We start from the raw sequence: 26,386 nt of genomic DNA, 5'->3' as shown, positions 1-26,386 counted from the left end.
CCACAGCCTGGATAACCCCACTATCACACTTTACCCACAGCCTGGATAACCCCACTATCACACTTTACCCACAGCCTCGGTGACCCCACTATCACACTTTACCCACAGCCTGGATAACCCCACTATCACACTTTACCCACAGCCCGGATAAACCCACTAACACACTTTACCCACAGCCTGGATAACCCCACTATCACACTTTACTCACAGCCTGGATAACCCCACTATCACACTTTACCCACAGCCTGGATAACCCCACTATCACACTTTAACCACAGCCTGGATAACCCCACTATCACACTTTACCCACAGCCCGGATAACCCCACTATCACACTTTACCCACAGCCTGGATAACCCCACTATCACACTTTACCCACAGCCTGGATAACCCCATTATCACACTTTACCCACAGCCTGGATAACCCCACTATCACACTTTACCCACAGCCTCGGTGACCCCACTATCACACTTTACCCACAGCCTGGATAACCCCACTATCACACTTTACCCACAGCCCGGATAACCCCACTATCACACTTTACTCACAGCCTGGATAACCCCACTATCACACTTTACCCACAGCCTGGATAACCCCACTATCACACTTTAACCACAGCCTGGATAACCCCACTATCACACTTTACCCACAGCCTGGATAACCCCACTATCACACTTTACCCACAGCCTGGATAACCCCATTATCACACTTTAACCACAGCCTGGATAACCCCACTATCACACTTTACCCACAGCCTCGGTGACCCCGCTATCACACTTTACCCACAGCCTGGATAACCCCACTATCACACTTTACCCACAGCCCGGATAACCCCACTATCACACTTTCCCCACAGCCTGGATAACCCCACTATCACACTTTAACCACAGCCTGGATAACCCCACTATCACACTTTACCCACAGCCTGGATAACCCCACTATCACACTTTACCCACAGCCTCGGTGACCCCACTATCACACTTTACCCACAGCCCGGATAACCCCACTATCACACTTTACCCACAGCCCGGATAACCCCACTATCACACTTTACCCACAGCCTGGATAACCCCACTATCACACTTTACCCACAGCCTGGATAACCCCACTATCACACTTTACCCACAGCCCGGATAACCCCACTATCACACTCTACCCACAGCCCGGATAACCCCACTATCATAATTTACCCAAAGCCTGGATAACCCCACTATCACACTTTACCCACAGCCTGGATAACCCCACTATCATAATTTACCCAAAGCCTGGATAACCCCACTATCACACTTTACCAACAGCCTCGGTGACCCCACTATCACACTTTACCCACAGCCTCGGTGACCCCACTATCACACTTTACCCACAGCCTGGATAACCCCACTATCACACTTTACTCACAGCCCGGATAACCCCACTATCACACTTTACCCACAGCCTGGATAACCCCACTATCACACTTTACCCACAGCCCGGATAACCCCACTATCACACTTTACCCATGGCCTGGATAACCCCACTATCATACTTTACCCACAGCCTGGATAACCCCACTATCACACTTTACCCATGGCCTGGATAACCCCACTATCATACTTTACCCACAGCCCGGATAACCCCGCTATCACACTTTACCCACAGCCCGGATAACGCCACTATCACACTTTACCCACAGCCTCGGTGACCCCACTATCACACTTTACCCACAGCCTGGATAACCCCACTATCACACTTTACCCACAGCGTGGATAACCCCACTATCACACTTTACCCACAGCCCGGATAACCCCACTATCACACTTTACCCACAGCCCGGAAAACCCCACTATCACACTTTCCCCACAGCCCGGATAACCCCACAATCACACTTTACCCACAGCCCGGATAACCCCACTGTCACACTTTACCCACAGCCTGGATAACCCCACTATCACACTTTACCCACAGCCAGGATAACCTCACTATCACACTTTACCCACAGCCCGGATAACCCCACTATCACACTTTACCCACAGTCTGGATAACCCCACTATCACACTTTACCCACAGCCTTGAGAACCCCACTATCACACTTTACCCACAGCCCGGATAACCCCACTATCACACTTTACCCAGAGCCTTGGTGACCCCACTATCACACTTTACCCACAGCCCGGATAACCCCACTATCACACTTTACCCACAGCCCGGATAACCCCACTATCACACTTTACCCACAGCCCGGATAACCCCACTATCACACTTTACCCACAGCCCGGATAACCCCACTATCACACTTTACCCACAGCCTGGATAACCCCACTATCACACTTTACCCACAGTCTCGGTGACCCCACTATCACACTTTACCCACAGCCAGGATAACCCCACTATCACACTTTACCCACAGCCTGGATAACCCGACTATCACACTTTAGCCATAGCCTGGATAACCCCACTATCACACTTTACCCACAGCCTGGATAACCCCACTATCACACTTTAGCCATAGCCTGGATAACCCCACTATCACACTTTACCCACAGCCTGGATAACCCCACTATCACACTCTACCCACAGCCTGGATAACCCCACTATCACACTTTACCCACAGCGTCGGTGACCCCACTATCACACTTTACACACAGCCCGGATAACCCCACTATCACACTTTACCCACAGCCCGGATAACCCCACTATCACACTTTACCCACAGCCCGGATAACCCCACTATCACACTTTACCCACAGCCTGGATAACCCCACTATCACACTCTACCCACAGCCTGGATAACCCCACTATCACACTTCACCCACAGCCTCGGTGACCCCACTATCACACTTTACCCACAGCCTGGATAACCCCACTATCACACTTTACCCACAGCCTGGATAACCCCACTATCACACTTTACCCACAGCCTCGGTGACCCCACTATCACACTTTACCCACAGCCCGGATAACGCCACTATCACACTTTACCCACAGCCCGGATAACCCCACTATCACACTTTACCCACAGCCCGGATAACCCCACTATCACACTTTACCCACAGCCTGGATAACCCCACTATCACACTTTACCCACAGCCCGGATAACCCCACTATCACACTTTACCCACAGCCCGGATAACCCCACTATCACACTTTACCCACAGCCCGGATAACCCCACTATCACACTTTACCCACAGCCTGGATAACCCCACTATCACACTTTACCCACAGCCTCGGTGACCCCACTATCACACTTTACCCACAGCCTGGATAACCCCACTATCACACTTTACCCACAGCCTGGGTAACCCCACTATCACACTTTACCCATAGCCTGGATAACCCCACTATCACACTTTACCCATAGCCTGGATAACCCCACTATCACACTTTACCCACATCCCGGATAACCCCACTATCACACTTTACCCATAGCCTGGATAACCCCACTATCACACTTTACCCATAGCCTGGATAACCCCACTATCACACTTTACCCACAGCCTGGATAACCCCACTATCACACTTTACCCATAATCTGGATAACCCCACTATCACACTTTACCCACAGCCTGGATAACCCCTCTATCACACTTTACCCACAGCCCGGATAACCCCACTATCACACTTTACCCATAGCCTGGATAACCCCACTATCACACTTTACCCATAGCCTGGATAACCCCACTATCACACATCACCCACAGCCCGGATAACTCCACTATCACACTTTACCCACAGCCTGGATAATCCCACTATCACACTTTACCCATAGCCTGGATAACCCCACTATCACACTTTACCCACAGCCCGGATAACCCCACTATCACACTTTACCCATAGCCTGGATAACCCCACTATCACACGTTACCCACCGACTGGATAACCCCACTATCACACTTTACCCACAGCCTGGATAACCCCGCTATCACACTTTACCCACAGCCTGGATAACCCCACTATCACACTTTACCCATAGCCTGGATAACCCCACTATCACACTTTACCCACAGCCCGGATAACCCCACTATCACACTTTACCCACAGCCTGGATAACCCCACTATCACACTTTACCCACAGCTTTGGTGACCCCACTATCACACTTTACCCACAGCCTGGATAACCCCACTATCACACTTTACCCATAGCCTGGATAACCCCACTATCACACATCACCCACAGCCCGGATAACTCCACTATCACACTTTACCCACAGCCTGGATAATCCCACTATCACACTTTACCCATAGCCTGGATAACCCCACTATCATACTTTACCCACAGCCCGGATAACCCCACTATCACACTTTACCCATAGCCTGGATAACCCCACTATCACACTTTACCCACCGACTGGATAACCCCACTATCACACTTTACCCACAGCCTGGATAACCCCGCTATCACACTTTACCCACAGCCTGGATAACCCCACTATCACACTTTACCCATAGCCTGGATAACCCCACTATCACACTTTACCCACAGCCCGGATAACCCCACTATCACACTTTACCCACAGCCTGGATAACCCCACTATCACACTTTACCCACAGCTTTGGTGACCCCACTATCACACTTTACCCACAGCCTCGGTGACCCCACTATCACACTTTACCCACAGCCTGGATAACCCCACTATCACACTTTACCCACAGCCTGGATAACCCCACTATCACACTTTACTCACAGCCTGGATAACCCCACTATCACACTTTACCCACAGCCTGGATAACCCCACTATCACACTTTACCCACAGCCTGGATAACCCCACTATCACACTTTACCCACAGCCTGGATAACCCCACTATCACACTTTACCCACAGCCTGGATAACCCCACTATCACACTTTACCCACAGCCTGGATAACCCCACTATCACACTTTACCCACAGCCTGGATAACCCCACTATCACACTTTACCCACAGCCTGGATAACCCCACTATCACACTTTACCCACAGCCCGGATAACCCCACTAACACACTTTACCCACAGCCTGGATAACCCCACTATCACACTTTACTCACAGCCTGGATAACCCCACTATCACACTTTACCCACAGCCTGGATAACCCCACTATCACACTTTACCCACAGCCCGGATAACCCCACTATCACACTTTACCCAGAGCCTTGGTGACCCCACTATCACACTTTACCCACAGCCCGGATAACCCCACTATCACACTTTACCCACAGCCCGGATAACCCCACTATCACACTTTACCCACAGCCCGGATAACCCCACTATCACACTTTACCCACAGCCCGGATAACCCCACTATCACACTTTACCCACAGCCTGGATAACCCCACTATCACACTTTACCCACAGTCTCGGTGACCCCACTATCACACTTTACCCACAGCCTGGATAACCCCACTATCACACTTTACCCACAGCCCGGATAACCCCACTAACACACTTTACCCACAGCCTGGATAACCCCACTATCACACTTTACTCACAGCCTGGATAACCCCACTATCACACTTTACCCACAGCCTGGATAACCCCACTATCACACTTTACCCACAGCCCGGATAACCCCACTATCACACTTTACCCAGAGCCTTGGTGACCCCACTATCACACTTTACCCACAGCCCGGATAACCCCACTATCACACTTTACCCACAGCCCGGATAACCCCACTATCACACTTTACCCACAGCCCGGATAACCCCACTATCACACTTTACCCACAGCCCGGATAACCCCACTATCACACTTTACCCACAGCCTGGATAACCCCACTATCACACTTTACCCACAGTCTCGGTGACCCCACTATCACACTTTACCCACAGCCAGGATAACCCCACTATCACACTTTACCCACAGCCTGGATAACCCGACTATCACACTTTAGCCATAGCCTGGATAACCCCACTATCACACTTTACCCACAGCCTGGATAACCCCACTATCACACTTTAGCCATAGCCTGGATAACCCCACTATCACACTTTACCCACAGCCTGGATAACCCCACTATCACACTCTACCCACAGCCTGGATAACCCCACTATCACACTTTACCCACAGCGTCGGTGACCCCACTATCACACTTTACACACAGCCCGGATAACCCCACTATCACACTTTACCCACAGCCCGGATAACCCCACTATCACACTTTACCCACAGCCCGGATAACCCCACTATCACACTTTACCCACAGCCTGGATAACCCCACTATCACACTCTACCCACAGCCTGGATAACCCCACTATCACACTTCACCCACAGCCTCGGTGACCCCACTATCACACTTTACCCACAGCCTGGATAACCCCACTATCACACTTTACCCACAGCCTGGATAACCCCACTATCACACTTTACCCACAGGCTGGATAACCCCACTATCACACTTTACCCACAGCCCGGATAACCCCACTATCACACTTTACCCACAGCCCGGATAACCCCACTATCACACTTTACCCACAGCCTCGGTGACCCCACTATCACACTTTACCCACAGCCCGGATAACCCCACTATCACACTTCACCCACAGCCTGGATAACCCCACTATCACACTTTACCAACAGCCTGGATAACCCCACTATCACACTTTACCCACAGCCTGGATAACCCCACTATCACACTTTACCCACAGCCTCGGTGACCCCACTATCACACTTTACCCACAGCCCGGATAACCCCACTATCACACTTTACCCACAGCCCGGATAACCCCACTATCACACTTTACCCACAGCCCGGATAACCCCACTATCACACTTTACCCACAGCCTGGATAACCCCACTATCACACTTTACCCACAGCCCGGATAACCCCACTATCACACTTTACCCACAGCCCGGATAACCCCACTATCACACTTTACCCACAGCCCGGATAACCCCACTATCACACTTTACCCACAGCCTGGATAACCCCACTATCACACTTTACCCACAGCCTCGGTGACCCCACTATCACACTTTACCCACAGCCTGGATAACCCCACTATCACACTTTACCCACAGCCTGGGTAACCCCACTATCACACTTTACCCATAGCCTGGATAACCCCACTATCACACTTTACCCATAGCCTGGATAACCCCACTATCACACTTTACCCACAGCCCGGATAACCCCACTATCACACTTTACCCATAGCCTGGATAACCCCACTATCACACTTTACCCATAGCCTGGATAACCCCACTATCACACTTTACCCACAGCCTGGATAACCCCACTATCACACTTTACCCATAATCTGGATAACCCCACTATCACACTTTACCCACAGCCTGGATAACCCCTCTATCACACTTTACCCACAGCCCGGATAACCCCACTATCACACTTTACCCATAGCCTGGATAACCCCACTATCACACTTTACCCATAGCCTGGATAACCCCACTATCACACATCACCCACAGCCCGGATAACTCCACTATCACACTTTACCCACAGCCTGGATAATCCCACTATCACACTTTACCCATAGCCTGGATAACCCCACTATCACACTTTACCCACAGCCCGGATAACCCCACTATCACACTTTACCCATAGCCTGGATAACCCCACTATCACACGTTACCCACCGACTGGATAACCCCACTATCACACTTTACCCACAGCCTGGATAACCCCGCTATCACACTTTACCCACAGCCTGGATAACCCCACTATCACACTTTACCCATAGCCTGGATAACCCCACTATCACACTTTACCCACAGCCCGGATAACCCCACTATCACACTTTACCCACAGCCTGGATAACCCCACTATCACACTTTACCCACAGCTTTGGTGAACCCCACTATCACACTTTACCCACAGCCTCGGTGACCCCACTATCACACTTTACCCACAGCCTGGATAACCCCACTATCACACTTTACCCATAGCCTGGATAACCCCACTATCACACATCACCCACAGCCCGGATAACTCCACTATCACACTTTACCCACAGCCTGGATAATCCCACTATCACACTTTACCCATAGCCTGGATAACCCCACTATCATACTTTACCCACAGCCCGGATAACCCCACTATCACACTTTACCCATAGCCTGGATAACCCCACTATCACACTTTACCCACCGACTGGATAACCCCACTATCACACTTTACCCACAGCCTGGATAACCCCGCTATCACACTTTACCCACAGCCTGGATAACCCCACTATCACACTTTACCCATAGCCTGGATAACCCCACTATCACACTTTACCCACAGCCCGGATAACCCCACTATCACACTTTACCCACAGCCTGGATAACCCCACTATCACACTTTACCCACAGCTTTGGTGACCCCACTATCACACTTTACCCACAGCCTCGGTGACCCCACTATCACACTTTACCCACAGCCTGGATAACCCCACTATCACACTTTACCCACAGCCTGGATAACCCCACTATCACACTTTACTCACAGCCTGGATAACCCCACTATCACACTTTACCCACAGCCTGGATAACCCCACTATCACACTTTACCCACAGCCTGGATAACCCCACTATCACACTTTACCCACAGCCTGGATAACCCCACTATCACACTTTACCCACAGCCTGGATAACCCCACTATCACACTTTACCCACAGCCTGGATAACCCCACTATCACACTTTACCCACAGCCTGGATAACCCCACTATCACACTTTACCCACAGCCTGGATAACCCCACTATCACACTTTACCCACAGCCCGGATAACCCCACTAACACACTTTACCCACAGCCTGGATAACCCCACTATCACACTTTACTCACAGCCTGGATAACGCCACTATCACACTTTACCCACAGCCTGGATAACCCCACTATCACACTTTAACCACAGCCTGGATAACCCCACTATCACACTTTACCCACAGCCTCGGTGACCCCACTATCACACTTTACCCACAGCCTGGATAACCCCACTATCACACTTTACCCACAGCACGGATAACCCCACTAACACACTTTACCCACAGCCTGGATAACCCCACTATCACACTTTACTCACAGCCTGGATAACCCCACTATCACACTTTACCCACAGCCTGGATAACCCCACAATCACACTTTACCCACAGCCCGGATAACCCCACTATCACACTTTACCCACAGCCTGGATAACCCCACTATCACACTTTAGCCACAGCCTGGATAACCCCACTATCACACTTTACCCACAGCCTGGATAACCCCACTATCACACTTTACCCACAGCCCGGATAACCCCACTATCACACTTTCCCCACAGCCTGGATAACCCCACTATCACACTTTACCCACAGCCTGGATAACCCCACTATCACACTTTACCCACAGCCTCGGTGACCCCACTATCACACTTTACCCACAGCCCGGATAACCCCACTATCACACTCTACCCACAGCCCGGATAACCCCACTATCATAATTTACCCAAAGCCTGGATAACCCCACTATCACACTTTACCCACAGCCTGGATAACCCCACTATCATAATTTACCCAAAGCCTGGATAACCCCACTATCACACTTTACCCACAGCCTGGATAACCCCACGATCACACTTTACCCACAGCCTGGATAACCCCACTATCACACTTTACCCACAGCCCGGATAACCCCACTATCACACTTTACCCATGGCCTGGATAACCCCACTATCATACTTTACCCACAGCCTGGATAACCCCGCTATCACACTTTACCCACAGCCCGGATAACGCCACTATCACACTTTACCCACAGCCTCGGTGACCCCACTATCACACTTTACCCACAGCCTGGATAACCCCACTATCACACTTTACCCACAGCGTGGATAACCCCACTATCACACTTTACCCACAGCCCGGATAACCCCACTATCACACTTTACCCACAGCCCGGAAAACCCCACTATCACACTTTACCCACAGCCCGGATAACCCCACTATCACACTTTACCCACAGCCCGGAAAACCCCACTATCACACTTTCCCCACAGCCCGGATAACCCCACGATCACACTTTACCCACAGCCCGGATAACCCCACTGTCACACTTTACCCACAGCCTGGATAACCCCACTATCACACTTTACCCACAGCCAGGATAACCTCACTATCACACTTTACCCACAGCCCGGATAACCCCACTATCACACTTTACCCACAGCCAGGATAACCTCACTATCACACTTTACCCACAGTCTGGATAACCCCACTATCACACTTTACCCACAGCCTTGAGAACCCCACTATCACACTTTACCCACAGCCCGGATAACCCCACTATCACACTTTACACAGAGCCTTGGTGACCCCACTATCACACTTTACCCACAGCCTTGAGAACCCCACTATCACACTTTACCCACAGCCTGGATAACCCCACTATCACACTTTACCCACAGTCTCGGTGACCCCACTATCACACTTTACCCACAGCCAGGATAACCCCACTATCACACTTTACCCACAGCCTGGATAACCCCACTATCACACTTTAGCCATAGCCTGGATAACCCCACTATCACACTTTACCCACAGCCTGGATAACCCCACTATCACACTCTACCAACAGCCTGGATAACCCCACTATCACACTTTACCCACAGCGTCGGTGACCCCACTATCACACTTTACACACAGCCCGGATAACCCCACTATCACACTTTACCCACAGCCTGGATAACCCCACTATCACACTCTACCCACAGCCTGGATAACCCCACTATCACACTTCACCCACAGCCTCGGTGACCCCACTATCACACTTTACCCACAGCCCGGATAACCCCACTATCACACTTTACCCACAGCCTGGATAACCCCACTATCACACTCTACCCACAGCCTGGATAACCCCACTATCACACTTCACCCACAGCCTCGGTGACCCCACTATCACACTTTACCCACAGCCTGGATAACCCCACTATCACACTTTACCCATAGCCTGGATAACCCCACTATCACACTTTACCCACAGGCTGGATAACCCCACTATCACACTTCACCCACAGCCTCGGTGACCCCACTATCACACTTTACCCACAGCCTCGGTGACCCCACTATCACACTTTACCCACAGCCCGGATAACCCCACTATCACACTTTACCCACAGCCCGGATAACCCCACTATCACACTTTACCCACAGCCCGGATAACCCCACTATCACACTTTACCCACAGCCTGGATAACCCCACTATCACACTTTACCCACAGCCTCGGTGACCCCACTATCACACTTTACCCACAGTCAGGATAACCCCACTATCACACTTTAGCCAAACCCTAGATAACCCCACTATCACACTTTACCCACAGCCTGGATAACCCCACTATCACACTCTACCCACAGCCTGGATAACCCCACTATCACACTTTACCCACAGCGTCGGTGACCCCACTATCACACTTTACACACAGTCCGGATAACCCCACTATCACACTTTACCCACAGCCTCGGTGACCCCACTATCACACTTTACCCACAGCCTGGATAACCCCACTATCACACTTTACCCACAGCCTGGATAACCCCACTATCACACTTTACCCACAGGCTGGATAACCCCACTATCACACTTTACCCACAGCCCGGATAACCCCACTATCACACTGTACCCACAGGCTAGGTGACCCCACTATCACACTTTACCCACAGTCTGGATAACCCCACTATCACACTTTACCCACAGCCTGGATAACCCCACTATCACACTTTACCCACAGCCTGGATAACCCCACTATCACACTTTACCCACAGCCTCGGTGACCCCACTATCACACTTTACCCACAGCCTCGGTGACCCCACTATCACACTTTACCCACAGCTCGGATAACCCCACTATCACACTTTACCCACAGCCTGGATAACCCCACTATCACACTGTACCCACAGCCTGGATAACCCCACTATCACACTTTACCCACAGCCTGGATAACCCCACTATCACACTTTACCCACAGCCTGGATAACCCCACTATCACACTTTACCCACAGCCTGGATAACCCCACTATCACACTTTACCCACAGCCTCGGTGACCCCACTATCACACTTTACCCACAGCCTGGATAACCCCACTATCACACTTTACCCACAGCCCGGATAACCCCACTATCACACTTTACCCACAGCCTCGGTGACCCCACTATCACACTTTACCCACAGCCTGGATAACCCCACTATCACACTTTACCCACAGCCTGGATAACCCCACTATCACACTTTACCCACAGCCTGGATAACCCCACTATCACACTTTACCCACAGCCTGAATAACCCCACTATCACACTTTATCCACAGCCCGGATAACCCCACTATCACACTTTACCCACAGCCCGGATAACCCCACTATCACACTTTACCCACAGCCTGGATAACCCCACTATCACACTCTACCCACAGCCTGGATAACCCCACTATCACACTTTACCCACAGCCTGGATAACCCCACTATCACACTTTACCCACAGGCTGGATAACCCCACTATCACACTTTACCCACAGCCCGGATAACCACACTATCACACTTTACCCACAGCCCGGATAACCCCACTATCACACTTTACCCACAGCCTCGGTGACCCCACTATCACACTTTACCCACAGCCCGGATAACCCCACTATCACACTTCACCCACAGCCTGGATAACCCCACTATCACACTTTACCCACAGCCTCGGTGACCCCACTATCACACTTTACCCACAGCCCGGATAACCCCACTATCACACTTCACCCACAGCCTGGATAACCCCACTATCACACTTTACCAACAGCCTGGATAACTCCACTATCACACTTTACCCACAGCCTGGATAACCCCACTATCACACTTTACCCACAGCCCGGATAACCCCACTATCACACTTTACCCACAGCCCGGATAACCCCACTATCACACTTTACCCACAGCCTGGATAACCCCACTATCACACTTTACCCACAGCCTCGGTGACCCCACTATCACACTTTACCCACAGTCAGGATAACCCCACTATCACACTTTACCCACAGCCTGGATAACCCCACTATCACACTTTACCCACAGCCTGGATAACCCCACTATCACACTTTAGCCAAACCCTAGATAACCCCACTATCACACTTTACCCACAGCCTGGATAACCCCACTATCACACTTTACCCACAGCGTCGGTGACCCCACTATCACACTTTACACACAGTCCGGATAACCCCACTATCACACTTTACCCACAGCCTCGGTGACCCCACTATCACACTTTACCCACAGCCTGGATAACCCCACTATCACACTTTACCCACAGCCTGGATAACCCCACTATCACACTTTACCCACAGGCTGGATAACCCCACTATCACACTTTACCCACAGCCCGGATAACCCCACTATCACACTTTACCCACAGCCTCGGTGACCCCACTATCACACTTTACCCACAGCCTGGATAACCCCACTATCACACTTTACCCACAGCCTGGATAACCCCACTATCACACTTTACCCACAGGCTGGATAACCCCACTATCACACTTTACCCACAGCCCGGATAACCCCACTATCACACTGTACCCACAGCCCGGATAACCCCACTATCACACTTTACCCACAGCCTCGGTGACCCCACTATCACACTTTACCCACAGCCTCGGTGACCCCACTATCACACTTTACCCACAGCCTCGGTGACCCCACTATCACACTTTACCCACAGCTCGGATAACCCCACTATCACACTTTACCCACAGCCTGGATAACCCCACTATCACACTTTACCCACAGCCTGGATAACCCCACTATCACACTTTACCCACAGCCCGGATAACCCCACTATCACACTTTACCCACAGCCTGGATAACCCCACTATCACACTTTACCCACAGCCTGGATAACCCCACTATCACACTTTACCCACAGCCTGGATAACCCCACTATCACACTTTACCCACAGCCTCGGTGACCCCACTATCACACTTTACCCACAGCCTGGATAACCCCACTATCACACTTTACCCACAGCCCGGATAACCCCACTATCACACTTTACCCACAGCCTCGGTGACCCCACTATCACACTTTACCCACCGACTGGATAACCCCACTATCACACTTTACCCACAGCCCGGATAACCCCACTATCACACTTTACCCACAGCCTGGATAACCGCACTATCACACTTTACCCACAGCCTGGATAACCCCACTATCACACTTTACCCACAGCCTGGATAACCCCACTATCACACTTTACCCACAGCCTGAATAACCCCACTATCACACTTTACCCACAGCCTGGATAACCCCACTATCACACTTTACCCACAGCCTGGATAACCGCACTATCACACTTTACCCACAGCCTAGGTGACCCCACTATCACACTTTACCCACAGCCCGGTTAACCCCACTATCACACTTTACCCACAGCCTCGGTGACCCCACTATCACACTTTACCCACAGCCTGGATAACCCCACTATCACACTTTACCCACAGCCCGGATAACCCCACTATGACACTTTACCCACAGCCTGGATAACCCCACTATCACACTTTACCCACAGCCCGGATAACCCCACTATGACACTTTACCCACAGCCTGGATAACCCCACTATCACACTTTACCCACAGCCTCGGTGACCCCACTATCACACTTTACCCACAGCCTGGATAACCTCACTATCACACTTTACCCACAGCCCGGATAACCCCACTATCACACTTTACCCACAGCCCGGATAACCCCACTATCACACTTTACCCACAGCCTCGGTGACCCCACTATCACACTTTACCCACAGCCCGGATAACCCCACTATCATACTTTACCCACAGCCTCGGTGACCCCACTATCACACTTTACCCACAGCCCGGACAACCCCACTATTACACTTTACCCACAGCCTCGGTGACCCCACTATCACACTTTACCCACAGCCTGGATAACCCCACTATCACACTTTACCCACAGCCTGGATAACCCCACTATCACACTTTACCCACAGCCCGGATAACCCCGCTATCACACTTTACCCACAGCCCAGATAACCCCACTATCACACTTTACCCACAGCCTGGATAACCCCACTATCACACTTTACCCACAGCCTGGATAACCCCACTATCACACTTTACCCACAGCCCGGATAACCCCACTATCACACTTTACCCACAGCCCGGATAACCCCGCTATCACACTTTACCAACAGCCCGGATAACCCCACTATCACACTTTACCCACAGCCCGGATAACCCCACTATCACACTTTACCCACAGCCTCGGTGACCCCACTATCACACTTTACCCACAGCCCGGATAACCCCACTATCACACTTTACCTACAGCCTCGGTGACCCCACTATCACACTTTACCCACAGCCCGGATAACCCCACTATCACACTTTACCCACAGCCTGGATAACCCCACTATCACACTTTACCCACAGCCCGGATAACCCCACTATCACACTTTACCCACAGCCTCGGTGACCCCGCTTTCACACTTTACCCACAGCCCGGATAACCCCACTATCACACTTTACCCACAGCCCGGATAACCCCACTATCACACTTTACCCATGGCCTGGATAACCCCACTATCATACTTTACCCACAGCCTGGATAACCCCGCTATCACACTTTACCCACAGCCCGGATAACGCCACTATCACACTTTACCCACAGCCTCGGTGACCCCGCTATCACACTGCACTGCACACTTTGTACCTCGGAATTATAACACAGCAAGGCTATGTATGAGAATGCACTGAATAAGCAGAATAATACATTAACATTGCCACAGTCATTACATAATTGCGATTTACCAGATAATCGATAAGATGTTACCTGGCATGTGTTTTTGGACGTTGAATGTTGACTTTTCGAGTAGCCATCGGTGTCGTACAGTTGCTCCTGAGAGGAACTTTTGCTGCGTTTCCTCCGTCGATGCTTCTTCTCCGGTTTGTCCGGCAGGTCCTCGGAATCGCTGCTGTCTGCCGTGCTGAGGCCTGGCGGCTGCGAGTTGTCGTTTAGGTCCAGCTGCTCGGTGCGATGGTCGCCGGCCGGTTGGCAATCCCGATCATCCGCCATCGCCTGATTGTCCGAGCCCCTCACAGAGACCCGCACCGAGCTGCTGGATGAGGTCTCCGAGTCCGAGCACATGGTCTCGGTGTTGGTGTACTGGCCGGAGGAGGGCGAGGTGACCGCTCGGCGTTTGCCGTCGGCGCACAGCCAGTCGTTGTCGTGCCGGGAGTCGGTGAAGTAGGTCTCGTCCGACGACTTTACGCAATGCTGCCGGAACTCCCCCAGAGCCGGGCCCCAGTCCGCCTCCTCGTCATCATTGTCCTCATCCATCCCCATCTCATCATAGGCCGACACCACGTCAGCCTCCCGCTCCAGGGCCAGGAACGCTCGGCTCTTGGGCTTGGCCAGCAGGCGGGGTCGACCGGCCGGAGCGCTCTGCAGCGCCATCCAGTTCCCGTCGGGGCTGCGCAGCATCGCGGGAGAACCTGCATCGCAAGTGAGTGTTACCGCAATACCCAACTACAGCAACAACTTACATATACATAGCGCCTTTAATCCTTACAGGGCTGGACAGGGTAGATGCTGAGAGGATGTTTCCCCCGGGCTGGAGAGTCTAGAACTAGGGGTCACAGTCTCGGGATAAGGGGTCGGCCATTTAGGACTGAGATGAGGAGGAATTTCTTCACTCAGAGGGTGGTGAATCTTTGGAATTCTCTGCCCCAGAGGGCTGTGGATGCTGAGTCGTTGAGTATATTCAAGGCTGAGAGCGATAGATTTTTGGACTCTCGGGGAATCGAGGGATATGGGGATCGGGTGGGAAAGTGGAGTTGAGGTCGAAGGTCAGCCGTGATCTTATTGAATGGTGGAGCAGGCTCGAGGGGCCGAATGGCCGACTCCTGCTCCTGATTCTCATGTTCTTAACGTAGTGAAAAATCCCAATCGCTTCACAGGAGTATTATTAGATTTAAAAATTTGACACCGAGCCGCATAAGGAGAAATTAGGTAATCAAAAGATTGGTCAAAGAGGTATTTTAAGAAGCGTCTTGAAGGAGGAAAGGGAGGCGGAGAGGTTTAGGGAGGGAGTTCCAGAGCTTGGGGCCCAGGCAACAGAAGGCACGGCCACCGATGGTGGAGCGATTATAATCAGGGATGCACAAGAGGCCAGAATTAGAGGAGCGCAGACATCTTGAGGGGGTTGTGGGGCTGGAGGAGATTACAGAGATAGGGAGGGGCGAGGGCCATGGAGGGATTTGAAAACAAGGATGAGAATTTTGAAATCGAGGTGTTGCTTAACCGGGAGCCAATGTAGGTCAGCGAGCACAGGGGGTGATGGGTGAGCGGGACTTGGTGCGAGTTAGGACACGGGGCAGTGAGCACAGTGGGTGATGGGTGAGCGGGACTCGGTGCGAGTTAGGACACAGGGCAGTGAGCACAGGGGGTGATGGGTGAGCGGGACTTGGTGCGAATTAGGACACGGGGCAGCGAGCACAGGGGGTGATGGGTGATCGGGACTTGGTGCGAGTTAGGACACGGGGTACAGGGGGTGATGGGTGAACGGGACTTGGTGCGAGTTAGGACATTGGGCAATGAGCACAGGGGGTGATGGGTGAGCGGGACTGGGTGCGAGTTAGGACACGGGTCAGCGAGCACAGGGGGTGATGGGTGAGCGGGACTGGGTGCGAGTTAGGACATGGGTCAGCGAGCACAGGGGGTGATGGGTGAGCGGGACTTGGTGTGAGTTAGGACACGGGTCAGCGAGCACAGGGGGTGATGGGTGAGCGGGACTTGGTGTGAGTTAGGACACGGGTCAGCGAGCACAGGGGGTGATGGGTGAGCGGGACTTGGTGTGAGTTAGGACATGGGGCAGTGGTCACAGAGGGTGATGGGTGAGCGGGACTCGGTGCGAGTTAGGACACGGGCTGCCGAGTTTTGGATAGGGTAGAATGTGGAAGGCCCGCCAGGAGTGTATTGGAATAGTCAAGTCTAGAGGTAACAAAGGCGTGGGTGAGGGCTTCAGCAGTCTGCTGATTGGCTATTGACCGTTTCACACTGTCTCTCAAAATCTAAATTACCGCCAGTGAGCGTCGAAATCCTGGATCTCTCCCATTAGTTTTCCATCATGGGGGAAATGGGAAGGAGTGTTGGACATGAAGCTTTTCCTTGCAGTTGTCCGTCTGTCCCATGAGGTTAGATATATTCACGATTCATGATCAGAGAGTACCAACAGGCTGCGATAGGTAGGAAAATACAATCCACAAGGAGACCCACTGCCTTTCCCTGACTAGTCCAATGACAGCGGGGGATATATAGCGAGTCATCAGAAGATGTGTTGATTATAAAGTGTGGAAGATGACGGTGTGATCGTGCTCACACATGGTATGTTGCCTCCCAGGTGCAAGGGTCAAGGATGTCTCGGAGCATGTGCAGGACATTGTGAAAAGGGAGGGTGAACAGCCAGTTGTCGTGGTGCATATAGGAACCAACGAGAAAGGTAAAAAACGGGATGAGGTCCTACAAGCTGAATTTAGGAAGCTAGAAGTTAAATTAAAAGTAGGACCTCAAAGGTAGCAATCTCAGAATTGCTACAAGTGCCACGTGCTAGTCAGAGTAGGAATCGCAGGATAGCTCAGATGAATACGTGGCTTGAGGAGTGGTGCAGAAGGGAGGGATTCAAATTCCTGGGACATTTGAACCGATTCTGGGGGAGGTGGGAGCTGCAGAACACCAAAGGGCAGAAAACGCTAGTGGGAGTTGTGTACAGACCTCCAAACAGTAGTAGTGATGTTCGGGAGGGCATCAAACAGGAAATTAGGGGTGCATGCAATAAAGGTGCAGCAGTTATCATGGGTGACTTTAATATGCATATAGATTGGGCTAACCAAACTGGAAGCAATATGGTGGAGGAGGATTTCCTGGAGTGCATAAGGGATGGTTTTCTAGACCAATATGTTGAGGAACCAACTAGGGGGGAGGCCATCTTAGACTGGATTAATGAGAGAGGGTTAATTAGCAATCTCGTTGTGCGAGGCCCCTTGGGGAAGAGTGACCATAAATATGGTGGAATTCTACATTAGGATGGAGAATGAAACAGTTAATTCAGAGACCATGGTCCAGAACTTAAAGAAGGGTAACTTTGAAGGTATGAGGCGTGAATTGGCTAGGATAGATTGGCGAATGATACTTAAGGGGTTGACTGTGGATGGGCAATGGCAGACATTTAGAGACCGCATGGATGAACTCCAACAATTGTACATCCCTGTCTGGCGTAAAAATAAAAAAGGGAAGGTGGCTCAACCGTGGCTATCAAGGGAAATCAGGGATAGTATTAAAGCCAAGGAAGTGGCATACAAATTGGCCAGAAATAGCAGTGAACACAGGGACTGGGAGAAATTTAGAACTCAGCAGAGGAGGACAAAGGGTTTGATTAGGGCAGGGAAAATGGAGTACGAGAGGAAGCTTGCAGGGAACATTAAGACGGATTGCAAAAGTTTCTATAGATATGTAAAGAGAAAAAGATTAGTAAAGACAAACATAGGTCCCCTGCAGTCAGAATCAAGGGAAGTCATAATGGGGAACAAAGAAATAGCAGACCAATTGAACAAATACTTTGGTTCGGTATTCACTAAGGAGGACACAAACAACCTTCCGGATATAAAAGGGGTCAGAGGGTCTAGTAAGAAGAAGGAACTGAGGGAAATCCTTATTAGTCGGGAAATTGTGTTGGGGAAATTGATGGGATTGAAGGCTGATAAATCCCCAGGGCCTGATGGATTGCATCCCAGAGTACTTAAGGAGGTGGCCTTGGAAATAGCGGATGCATTGACAGTCATTTTCCAACATTCCATAGATTCTGGATCAATTCCTATGGAATGGAGGGTAGCCAATGTAACCCCACTTTTTAAAAAAGGAGGGAGAGAGAAAACAGGGAATTATAGACCGGTCAGCCTGACCTCAGTAGTGGGTAAAATGATGGAATCAATTATTAAAGATGTCATATAGCAGCGCATTTGGAAAGAGGTGACATGATAGGTCCAAGTCAGCATGGATTTGTGAAAGGGAAATCATGCTTGACAAATCTTCTGGAATTTTTTGAGGATGTTTCCAGTAGAGTGGACAAGGGAGAACCAGTTGATGTGGTGTATTTGGACTTTCAGAAGGCTTTCGACAAGGTCCCAACCAAGAGATTAATGTGCAAAGTTAAAGCACATGGGATTGGGGGTAGTGTGCTGACGTGGATTGAGAACTGGTTGTCAGACAGGAAGCAAAGAGTAGGAGTAAATGGGTACTTTTCAGAATGGCAGGCAGTGACTAGTGGGGTACCGCAAGGTTCTGTGCTGGGGCCCCAGCTGTTTACATTGTGCATTAATGATTTAGACGAGGGGATTAAATGTAGTATCTCCAAATTTGCGGATGACACTAAGTTGGGTGGCAGTGTGAGCTGCGAGGAGGATGCTATGAGACTGCAGAGTGACTTGGATAGGTTAGGTGAGTGGGCAAATGCATGGCAGATGAAGTATAATGTGGATAAATGTGAGGTTATCCACTTTGGTGGTAAAAACAGAGGGACAGACTATTATCTGAATGGTGACAGGTTAGGAAAAGGGGAGGTGCAATGAGACCTGGGTGTCATGGTACATTAGTCATTGAAGGTTGGCATGCAGGTACAGCAGGCGGTTAAGAAGGCAAATGGCATGTTGGCCTTCATAGCGAGGGGATTTGAGTACATGGGCAGGGAGGTGTTACTACAGTTGTACAGGGCCTTGGTGAGGCCACACCTGGAGTATTGTGTACAGTTTTGGTCTCCTAACTTGAGGATGGACATTCTTGCTATTGAGGGAGTGCAGCGAAGGTTCACCAGACTGATTCCTGTTCAGACAGGTTAGATGCAGGAAGAATGTTCCCGATGTTGGGGAAGTCCAGAACCAGGGGTCACAGTCTAAGGATAAGGGGTAAGCCATTTAGGACCGAGATGAGGAGAAACTTCTTCACCCAGAGAGTGGTGAACCTGTGGAATTCTCTACCACAGAAAGTGGTTGAGGCCAATTCACTAACTATATTCAAAAAGGAGTTAGATGTAGTCCTTATTACTAGGGGGATCAAGGGGTATGGCGAGAAAGCAGGAATGGGGTACTGAAGTTGCATGTTCAGCCATGAACTCATTGAATGGTGGTGCAGGCTCGAAGGGCCGAATGGCCTACTCCTGCACCTATTTTCTATGTTTCTATGTTTCTAGTATAAACCGGACGGTCTGCACCTGGGCAGGACCGGAACCAATGTCCTAGGGGGAGTGTTTGCTAGTGCTGTTGGGGAGAAGTTAAACTCATATGGCAGGGGGATGGGAACCTATGCAGGGAGACAGAAGGAAGTAGAATGGGGGCAGAAGCAAAAGATCGAAAGAAGAAAAGTAAAAGTGGAGGGCAGAGAAACCCAAGGCAAAAATCAAAAAGGGCCACATTAAAGCAAAATTCTCAAGGGGCAAAGTGTGTTAAAAAGACAAGCCTGAAGGCTCTGTGCCTCAATGCGAGGAGTATTCATAATAAGGTGGACGAATTAACTGCACAGGCAGCAATTAATGAGTATGATAAAAATTGGCATCACAGAGACATGGCTCCAGGGTGACCAAGGCTGGGAATTTAACATCCAGGAGTATTCAACATTCAGGAAGGATAGACAGAAAGGAATAGGAGGTGGGATAGCGTTGCTGGTTAAAGAGGAAATTAATGCAATAGTAAGGAGGGACATTAGCTTGGATGATGTGGAATCGGTATGGGTGGAGCTGAGGAATACCAAAGGGCAGAAAATGCTAGTGGGAGTTGTGTACAGACCACCAAACAGTAGTAGTGAGCTTGGGGACAACATCAAACAAGAAATTAGGGATGCATGCAATAAAGGTACAGCAGTTATCATGGGCGACTTTAATCTACATATAGATTGGGCTAACCAAACTGGTAGCAATACGGTGGAGGAGGATTTCCTGGAGTGTATTAGGGATGGTTTTCGAGACCAATATGTCGAGGAACCAACTAGAGGGCAGGCCATCCTAGACTGGGTGATGTGCAATGACAAAGGACTAATTAACAATCTTGTTGTGCGAGGCCCCTTGGGGAAGAGTGACCATAATATGGTAGAATTCTTTATTAAGATGGAGAGTGACACAGTTAATTCAGAGACTAGGGTCTTGAACTTAAGGAAAGGTAACTTCGATGGTATGAGACGTGAATTGGCTAGAATAGACTGGTGAATTATACTTAAAGGGTTGACGGTGGATAGGCAACGGCAAACATTTAAAGATCACATGGATGAACTTCAACAAGTGTACATCCCTGTCTGGAGTAAAAATAAAATGGGGAAGGTGGCTCAACCGTGGCTAACAAGGGAAATTAAGGATCGTGTTAAATCCAAGGAAGAGGCATATAAATTGGCCAGAAAAAGCAGCAAACCTGAGGACTGGGAGAAATTTAGAATTCAGCAGAGGAGGACGAAGGGTTTAATTAGGGGGAAAATAGAGTATGAGAGGAAACTTGCTAGGAACATAAAAACTGACTGCAAAAGCTTCTATAGATATGTGAACAGAAAAAGATTAGTGAAGACAAACGTAGGTCCCTTGCAGTCAGATTCAGGTGAATTTATAATGGGGAACAAAGAAATGACAGACCAGTTGAACAAATACTTTGGTTCTGTCTTCACGAAGGAAGACACAAATAGCCTTCCGGAAGTACTAGGGGACTGAGGGTCTAGTGAGAAGGAGGAACGGAAGGAAATCGCTATTAGGCGGGAAATTGTGTTCGGGAAATTGATGGGATTGAAGGCCAATAAGTCCCCGGGGCCTGATAGTCTGCATCCCAGAGTACTTAAGGAAGTGGCCCTAGAAATAGTGGATGCATTGGTAATCATTTTCCAACAGTCTATCGACTCTGGATCAGTTCCTATGGACTGGAGGGTTGCTAATTTAACACCACTTTTTAAAAAGGGAGGGAGAGAGAAAGCGGGTAATTATGGACTGGTTAGCCTGACATCAGTAGTGGGGAAAATGTTGGAATCAATTATTAAAAATTAAATAGCAGCGCATTTGGAAAGCAGTGACAGGATCGGTCCAAGTCAGCATGGATTTATGAAAGGAAACTCATGCTTGACGAATCTTCTGGAATTTTTTGAGGATGTAACTAGTAGAGTGGAGAAGGGAGAACCAGTGGATGTGGTGTATTTGGACTTTCAAAAGGCTTTTGACAAAGTCCCACACAAGAGATTGTTGTGCAAACTTTAAGCACATGGTATTGGGGGTAATGTACTGACGTGGAGAGAGAACTGGTTGGCAGACAGGAAGCAGAGAGTCGGGATAATCGGGTCCTTTTCAGAATGGCAGGCAGTGACTAGTGTGGTGCCGCAGGGTTCAGTGCTGGGACCCCAGCTATTTACAATATACGTTAATGATTTAGATGAAGGAAATGAGTGTAATATCTCTAAGTTTGCAGATGACACTCAGCTGGGTGGCGGTGTGAGCTGTGAGGAGGACGCTAAGAGGCTGCAGGGTGACTTGGACAGGTTAGGTGAGTGGGCAAATGCATGACAGATGCAATATAATGTGGATAAATGTGAGGTTATCTACTTTGGTGGCAAAAACACAAAGGCAGATTATCTGAATGGCGGCAGATTAGGAAAAGGGGAGGTGCAACGAGACCTGGGTGTCATGGTACATCAGTCATTGAAAGTTGGCATGCAGGTGAAGAAGGCAAATGGTATGTTGGCCTTCATAGTTAGGGGATTTGAGTTTAGGAGCAGGGACGTCTTACTGCAGTTGTACAGGGCCTTGGTGAGGCCTCACCTGGAGTATTGTGTTCAGTTTTGGTCTCCTAATCTGAGGAAGGATGTTCTTGCTATTCAAGGAGTGCAGCAAAGGTTCACCAGACTTATTCCTGGGATGGCAGGACTGACATATGAGGAGAGACTGGTTCTGTATTCATTGGAGTTTAGAAGGATGAGAGGGGATCTCATAGAAACATATAACATTCTGGACAGATTAGATGCAGGAAGAATGTTCCTGATGTTGGGGAAGTCCAGAACCAGGGTACACAATCTAAGGATAAGGGGTAGGCCATTTCAGACTGAGATGAGGAGAAACTTCTTCACTCAGAGAGTTGTTAAGCTGTGGAATTCCCTGCCGCAGAGAGTTGTTGATGCCAGTTCATTGGATATATTCAAGAGGGAGTTCGATATGGCCCTTACAGCTAAAGGGATCTGGAGAGAAAGCAGGAAAGGGGTACTGAGGTGAATGATCAGCCATGATCTTATTGAATGGTGGTGCAGGCTCGAAGGGCCGAATGGCCTACTCCTGCACCTATTTTCTATGTTTCTATGTAACCTCATGTCAGTTTTAAATGGGCGGCCCCTTATTCTAAAACGGAGTGTCTCACTGGGCCATTTCAGGGCAGTTAAGAGTCAACCACATTGCTGTGGTTCTGGAGTCACATATAGGCCAGACCGGGTAAGGGCAGCAGATTTCCCTCCCTAAAGACCATCAGTGAACCTGACGGGTTTTTACGACAATTCGGTAATTTCATGGTCACCATTACTGACACTGGCTTTTTATTCCAGAATTAATTAATTGAATTTAAATTCCGCAGCTGCCCGTGGTGGGATTTAAACTCATGTCTCCGGATCATTAGTCCAGGCCTCGGGATTACTGGTCCAGTAACATCACCACTGTGCTACCGTTCCATGTATGTGATTCAGGTAACTTGTGTCTGTTAATGATCAGTTACCAATGCCTTAATATAATCATAGAACGGTTACAGCACAGAAGGAGGCCATTCAGCCCATCGAGCCCGTGCCGGCTCTCTGCAAGAGCACCTCAGCCAGTCCCCCTCCCCCGCCCTTTCCCCGGAGCCATGCAATGTTTTTCCTTCAGATACTTATCTAATTCCCTTTTGAAAGCCACGATTGAGTCTGTCTCCACCACCCTCTCAGGCAGCGCATTCCAGATCCTAACCACTCGCTGCGTAAAAACGTTTTTCCTCGTGTCGCCTTTGGTTCTTCTGCCAATCGCCTTAAATCTGTGTCCTCTGGTTCCCGACCCTTCCACCAATGGGAACAGTTTCTCTCTAGCTACTCTGTCCAGACCCCTCATGATTTTGAACACCTCGATCAAATCTCCTCTCAACCTTCTCTGCTCCAAGGAGAACAACCCCAGCTTCTCCAGTCTATCCACGTCACTGAAGTCCCTCATCCCTGGAACCATTCCCGTAAATCTTTTCAGCACCCTCTCTAAGGCCTTCACATCCTTCCTAAAGTGCGGTGCCCTGTGCCCACCCGGAACGTTTGGGGTTCAGTTCCCAGTGCAAGCAGTGCCCTCTGCAATTAACTACCTGTGTTATCCAGCAAATCCATGCTTTTCCAGCTGGGCAGGGAGTCGGGTCGGACATCAGAACGTTGTGCGGACTGGAACTGTCCCTGCCTCCACATGGCCTCGGAGATGGTGGATTTGAGGTTGGCTTCAGCCATCTCTTTCGTTCGAGTCTCCTCGCTGCTCAGTGAGAATTCTGAGCGGGATCTCTGGGAAGGGAAAACATACAGGTCATTAACAGAATTCCCCAATCCTTTCATCATTCCCCAATCTTTGTCAACTGATGATTTATTTTGTTAACTGAGAAACTGAGATCATGGGATAATATCTCCAACACAGTCACCTTCAAGGGTGAAAGCCTTTCCACCATCTACAAAGTACAAGTCAGGAGTGTGATGGAACACTCTCCACTTGCCTGGATGGTGCAGCTCCAACAACACTCAAGAAGCTCGATACCATCCAGGACAAAGCAGCCGTTTGATGGGCTCCCCATCCACCACCTTCAACATTCACTCCCTCCACCACCGGCGCCCCCTGACTGCAGTGTGCACCATCTACAAGATGCACTGCAGCAACTCGCCAAGGCTTCTTCGGCAGCACCTCCCAAACCCGCGACCTCTACCACCTAGAAGGACAAGGGCAGCAGGTGCATGGGAACACCACCACCTCCACGTTCCCCTCCCAGTCACACACCATCCCGACTTGGAAATATATCGGCCGTTCCTTCATCGTCGCTGGGTCACAATCCTGGAACTCCCTCCCTAACAGCACTGTGGGAGCACCTTCACCACACGGACTGCAGCGGTTCAAGAAGGCGGCTCACCACCACCTTCTCAAGGGGCAATTAGGGATGGGCAATGAATGCCGGCCTTGCCAGCGACGCCCACATCCCAGGAACGACTAAAAGAAAAGGACAATAAGGGAATTCAAAACATAGATTAAGCAATGCCGAGCCTGCTTTCTTAACGCCCGAGGTTTGGGAAAGAATGAGTTATGTGTCACCCATCACTGTGTTTATCAAGGTACCAGCACACGTGGGGAAAGTCACGGATTGCTCAGGAGAATACTGCCCTGCTGCACTTGGGGATTGTGAA

General features: G+C 50.1%; 1 protein-coding gene across 1 annotated transcript in view; it reads right to left on the bottom strand.

Moving 5' to 3' along the window:
- LOC139263730 (rab effector MyRIP-like) overlaps nucleotides 1-26,386 on the bottom strand; it is a 346,446-nt gene that overhangs the window by 28,408 nt on the left and 291,652 nt on the right. The window contains exons 8-9 of the mRNA XM_070879762.1: nucleotides 25,312-25,501; nucleotides 15,776-16,437 (exon numbers count right to left, since the gene is read on the bottom strand). Coding sequence (XP_070735863.1) covers nucleotides 15,776-16,437; nucleotides 25,312-25,501 — 852 coding nt within the window. The remainder of the gene's footprint in view (nucleotides 1-15,775; nucleotides 16,438-25,311; nucleotides 25,502-26,386) is intronic.

This window comes from Pristiophorus japonicus, chromosome 5, assembly GCF_044704955.1.
Source record: "Pristiophorus japonicus isolate sPriJap1 chromosome 5, sPriJap1.hap1, whole genome shotgun sequence".
Classification (NCBI taxonomy): Eukaryota; Metazoa; Chordata; class Chondrichthyes; family Pristiophoridae; genus Pristiophorus; species Pristiophorus japonicus.
This window is presented reverse-complemented; position numbering and strand designations above follow the sequence as displayed.